A 5,796-nucleotide genomic window follows, 5' to 3' on the forward strand; every position below is an offset into this window, starting at 1 on the left:
GATCAACTTTCTAAGAATCTTGACATTTTTAAAAGCCAGGATCCAAAAGCCGTTTGCTTGCTCTTTTCTCTTCCATCTCCTCCCAAGCTCCCTCCGAACACCTGCCTCCACTGACCTTCACCTGTGGCCTCATAAATGGCACCGATCATCTCAGACCTGTTACCAGGGGTTGGTAGAGGGCAGCTTATTCCCCCCCCCAACCCCGAAACTGGAGAGGTCGTTATGGAGTTGGGCTTCTACTGGGCCCCTCTGGCCTTCAGCTCCTGGAGGCCCCGACTCCCGGCTTCACCTCCCGAGGCCCCCCCTCTGAGCCTGGGTCCCTCGGGATCCCGGGTCTCCCGACCGACCCCCCGGCCAGCCGCTCACCCTCAGGGGCGATGGCCTCCTCCGCCTCCTCAGGCTCCGGCGCCGCAGCCTCCTCCGCCTCCTCGGGTTCCTGGGCCGCGGGCCCCTGCCCCCGCCCGTCGGGCGCCCGGAGTTGGCGGAGCCAGGCCAAGCCGTGGCGCGGTCTCGGCGGGGGCGGGACGAGGACGTGGTCGTTGTACTGGACGCGGCGCAGCAGTGAGTACACCAGCCCCAGGAGCATGAAGTAGAAGCCCGTCATGGGGAACCGGTGCACTTCTACAACGAGGTCCAGGCCCCCTGCCTCCGCCTCCTCCTCCTCCTCCTCCTCCTCCTCTGCCGGCCCGATGTCCGAGTCCTCCTCGGCGCCCCCGCCTTCCAGGGCCGCCTCCCCAGAGCCTCCCCAGGCCCCCGCGACTCCAGCTGCCCCGGCCCCCGGCGCCGCGTCGCCCCCGCGAGGCTCCGAGTCGCGGTGCCCCCGGTCGCCGGCTCTGGCCGCCTCGGCCTGGGCCCCAGCTGCGCCCGCGGGGCCCTCTGGGCCTCCCGGGGCCGGGTCTTCATCCCCCGTGGCCGACATGGCACCGGGCAGTTACCTCAACCAGGCGGGCGTCGATTGCTGTGGCGGCGACGACGACCGCGGAGGCGGTGGCCGCTGAGGTGGCTGCCCTGAGGGGAGGCTGAGGGCTGTGGCTGCCGGACGGGGAGGCCGCTGACGGGACAACAGAGGAGGTCCCACGACAGGGAGGGCAGGGGGCCGACGCCGGGAGCGGCCCACCGAGGCTGGGCCTCAGATAGCAGTGGGCCAGGCCGTGTGGGAAAGATTCCTCTAGGCCGCAGACGGGGGGCGGGGCCAGAAGAGTAGACAGTGCCCCCTCGTCACGAGCTCCAAGCTTATTTGCTGACAAGCGAGGATTGACGTGCCCTGCGCCCAGCGAACGACCAAGGACCTTCGGTTGTAGGATTGCTCAGTCGCCTCCCTGTTCTTTGACGCCTCAGGTGTTACCCTAAGTTCAGGTTCACAAGGCTCCTGTCCTTTTAATTTTATGATTGTCCAAAAAATTATTTATGGAGGCACCCTCGGCCGTGTGAACTGTGAGGAGTTCCCACCTGGGAATTTCCACCTGGTAATGGCTCATGTGAGTAGGGACAGGGTCATAAAAATGTTGTCTAGCTCAGACGTTAGCAGTAGTAAAAACCTCCCAAGAAGAGAAAGAGAAGAATTTGGACGATTTAACGTAAAGATACTTGGAAAAGAGTAGTCAAAATTGAAATGGATGCAGTCAGAACTGAGTATTGAAGAAATGGTAAATGTAAGGAGCTGGAGGGTGTGTAATGAACCCGGACAAATTCACTTTAAAGCCTCCAAAGACTGAATAAAAAAAAGAATGCTTCTTTTAAAGGACCAGGTCATCTCCCAAGAGCTAAGCATGACAAACATTAAAAGGACAGGCTCCCTAGGATGTTTCTGAGGCAACAGTCCAAGACTTTTTATTGATTTCAAGATCCACATAATCAAGACCTCAAGTGTAAGTAATTCTGAAAGTTATGGAGAAATTAACTGCTATTTTATACTCAATCTGTAAAAAAAAAAAAAAAAATTTGTAACACTAAAAATATTTTTTGAAAAAAACATTGCAAATAATATCTGGATGTTATATTTATGGAAAATAATACTAATCTCATAATGGTAAAGAGGGATTTTTTTTCCTTTCACCAAAAGGAAAACCAAATTTCAATGTTTTTTTCCCTCTCTCACCTCAAGAATGGAGCATGGTGTTGCCATAAATCATTGGTTTAAATTTGGAAGGCAATGTCAAAAATCTCTAGTCCAAAATCCTCACTATAAAGACAGCAAAAATGAGGCAGAATCCCAATCTGAGGTCTAGAGTTGGTTTTAACATTTGCCCCCTGATGTGATCTTGGAACAGTTACTTATCATTTCTAGGCCTCAGTTTTATCATCTGTATAGTTGGAGTTCATCCCCTACCTTCAGTCAAGATTTGAGTTAGGTAGATGGAATGAGATGAGATTATATAATATTTAGGATATTAACCATTTGTTGAAAATGTTTTCTTAGTTTGATTTTGCTTTCTAAGTTGGTTAATATTTCTAAGTATGTAGTTTTTCATTTTCATGTTGTAAAATGTAATATTTCTTTTTCTTCATTTTAACATCATAAGTTTACAAATCTTTTCTCATCCAGAGATAAATTTTATACTTTCTTCTTTTTGGAAGTCTTCTGAATGTTTACATTTAACTCCTTAATCCATTTGGAATTAATAGTGACACATAGTGTTAAGATTAAAATCTTAGTTGATTTTTAAACAGGTCACCTATAACACCATATGTTATGTAATTATTCCTCTCTATAAGGATGTGTGGCTATGTACCCTTTAGCGCTTTCTATGAAGGTAGAAGAGATGCAAGAGAAATGCATATTCTCCCATAATTTCAGAGCTGGAAACGCCTTTAGATATTGAATCTAAGACCATTCTTTTTTATTTTTAAAATTTTATTATTTAATTTTATTTTTTTAACATCTTTATTGGAGTATAATTGCTTTACAGTGGTGTGTTAGTTTCTGCTTTATAACAAAGTGAATCAGCTATACATATACATATATTCCCATATCTCCTCCCTCTTGCGTCTCCCTCCCACCCTCCCTATCCCACCCCTCTAGGTGGTCACAAAGCACCAAGCTGATCTCCCTGTGCTATGCAGCTGCTTCTCACTAGCCATCTATTTTACATTTAAGACCACTCTTTTTTAAACCGGGAAACTAAGGCCTAGAGCTGCTAACTGGCTTCCCCAAGGTCATGCCACTTAATGGAGGAGCCAGGACTAGGACCAATCTCCTGACCTTTAATCTGAAGTTGAAACAGACCTTATATATGCAACGTTGGCCATCTTATTTCCTACTGGACATAAACAATATCATAGGACACCAACATCAGACATGGTCATTCCGAGACCATGTTGAAAGGAGACAAAACGAGGCAACTTTAATTTTGTTTAAGCAGGGTCAAAAAGAAGGTCACACATTACTAAAAATCCCCCTCTCTTGGCTAAAATGAATGTCTACCACTTCTTTACCAATTACATCCTTATCCTGGTTCTAATCTCCTCTCCCTATAGATAAGATTTATTCAAATACCAATCACAGAATTGCCCCTGCTATCTAAAGGCATCTAATCTAGAGCAAACCCCTGTTTCCTTGAAAACTTCCCCAAATAACTCAACCAAACCCCAACTCCTATAACAGGTTCTTTCTGACACTTATTACTGAGACATCACATGGTTCCCCCATGCTGTGTGTTCTCCCTCACTGCAATGAATAATAAACCCAGCTCGCTCAACTACAAGCATGTTCTTGTGATCTTTGGCTGGAGGACACTGACAATGTAAAATATTTCCATCTTTACATTGTAATATATTGACTCAACCAAGTGAGTCAGGAGGCATTGCAATTTGTAGGCTTTTCTCAGAAAAGGCTTCTCAGAGGAGGGAGGACTTGGACTCAAAAGATGGGCAACATGTCCTGACTGAGGACAGTAAATGCAGGATGTTGTCCCCATGTGGCCCTTGATAAAATGGGCTCATAATCCCAGCGGATCCCTGGCTGTAAAAAAGCCTGAGCCTTGGGGTAGGCAAAGGAAGCAGATGTTGCTTCTGGCCAGAGGGCAGACCTGGGTGATGTGATGGAGGTTCCTGTGGTGAGGAAGGTGCCTAATAGGGCACCCCCATTTCCTACTGCATGCTGTGACAGGGCTGCCTCCACTCTTCCTTAGCAGAAGCGCATGCTCCTGGGTAGATGGGTTTTTTCCCCCTATGAAAGCAGAGTATTTCTGCTTTCTTTACCTCCTCCTATCTCTGTACATTCTTTTTTCAGAACTCTCAACAGGACCATCACTATTCACTTTAGAGGAGGTAGCATGTTACAAAACAAACAAAAAATGAAAACAAAACAAATCATACAAGTGTCTTTCCAGGTCATGAAAAACTGGGCTGTCCACTTGAAGCTATAGGACAAACACTCCAGACCCTACTTATTTAAGCACTCACTGAGAACATATTAAGCACCTACTATCTGCCTGGAATTATGTTAGGGCTTGGGGGCTCACAGGTATCTAAGACCCATGGGTTGTTCTGGTTCATGATCTAGAGGGTTTGACAGACACTTGGACAATGATGACACAAGCTGTCAAGTGCTATAACAGGGATAAGCACAAAGTGCTAAGGAAGCATGGGAGAGTGAACGATTAGCTGGAGCTGGTGGATGGGTGGGGGGAGGAGAGGTGAAGGAGGTGGGCTGGTGCCTGGGAAAGTGCTCAAGAGGGGGCATTTCAGGGGGTCCTGAAGCTAGAAGTTCAAATGGCAGTAAAAAGGGGTGGGAGGGAGGTTACTACAGGTAAAGGAAGCAGCATGAACAGTGGCAGAGGTGTGTGAGTGTGTACCTATCCAGGGAATAAAATGGCAGGAGCACTGGTTAGAGTGGCAGATGGGCCTTTAAAGTAGAAAGGGCCATGAATGCTTTGGTAAGGAGTTTGACCTTTGTCCTGAAAAGTAGGTTGGCCTCCCAAACAAACAACCATTGAGATGGTGGTAGAGTTAGCAGAAGAGTTTGTGGTGCATTTAGGAATGAGTAGAGTCAAGAAAAGGTCTGCTAAGGCCCTCCAAGGTCTTTCCAGCAAGTTTTGGTATCCACACTTTTCCTCTTTATAAAAATACTACATATTCTTTGTACAACAGATTAATAAAACAGATAAGCCTAAACAGGGAATCAAAAAATCACACATATCTTGCCCATACAAATGAATAAGATAATAAGTCAATAGGAAAATAAGCAAAGGACATGGGTACATAAATCACAGACAACTACAAATGGTTTTTAAACATATGGACAAATGGCTTTTGAACATATGGACATATGCTCAAACTCAATGTAAATTAAAATTAATCATTAGCATTTATTAAGTACTTATAGGTTGGGCACTATTTTAAACACTGACATAGATTAGTTTATTTACTCCTTGTAACAACCTTATGATGTGAGCACTATTAATTATCCATCTTTTGCAAGTAAGGAAACCAAAACACGGAGAGGTTTAGCAACATTCCCAAGGCTACACAGCCAGAAAGGAGCACAGCCTGAATTAAGAAAATAAAAATCACCCTTAATCTCACTAACTGGAAATGATCACTCTGCTACTTAGTATATAGTTCAGTTTCATTTTTCCAGGTTGATAAGAAACTGTAATTCTTTTTTTTTTTTAAGTGTTAATTTAGGGCCATTTTAGTTTTGTTTTGTTTTAAATATTTATTTATTTATTTGGTTGCACCAGGTCTTAGTTGCGGCAGGTGGGCTCCTTAGTTATGGCTCACCAGATCCTTAGTTGTGGCACGTGGGCTCCTTAGTTGTGGCATGCGAACTCTTGGTTGTGGCATGCATGTGGG

General features: G+C 45.8%; 1 protein-coding gene across 1 annotated transcript; it reads right to left on the minus strand.

Moving 5' to 3' along the window:
* Nucleotides 1–256: 256 nt before the first annotated feature.
* On the minus strand, nt 257–919 carry LOC137756419 (cancer/testis antigen 47A-like). Its single transcript, XM_068532684.1, has one exon. It carries the CDS (start codon nt 917–919, stop codon nt 257–259), a length of 663 nt encoding a protein of 220 aa, XP_068388785.1.
* Between the last annotated feature and the right edge of the window lie 4,877 nt (nt 920–5,796).

This window comes from Eschrichtius robustus, chromosome X (assembly GCF_028021215.1).
Source record: "Eschrichtius robustus isolate mEscRob2 chromosome X, mEscRob2.pri, whole genome shotgun sequence".
NCBI lineage: Eukaryota > Metazoa > Chordata > Mammalia > Artiodactyla > Eschrichtiidae > Eschrichtius > Eschrichtius robustus.

Bases quoted from the DNA above. Each gene is read 5' to 3' on its own strand.
- LOC137756419 (XM_068532684.1), bottom strand. From the start codon at position 919: ATGTCGGCCACGGGGGATGAAGACCCGGCCCCGGGAGGCCCAGAGGGC.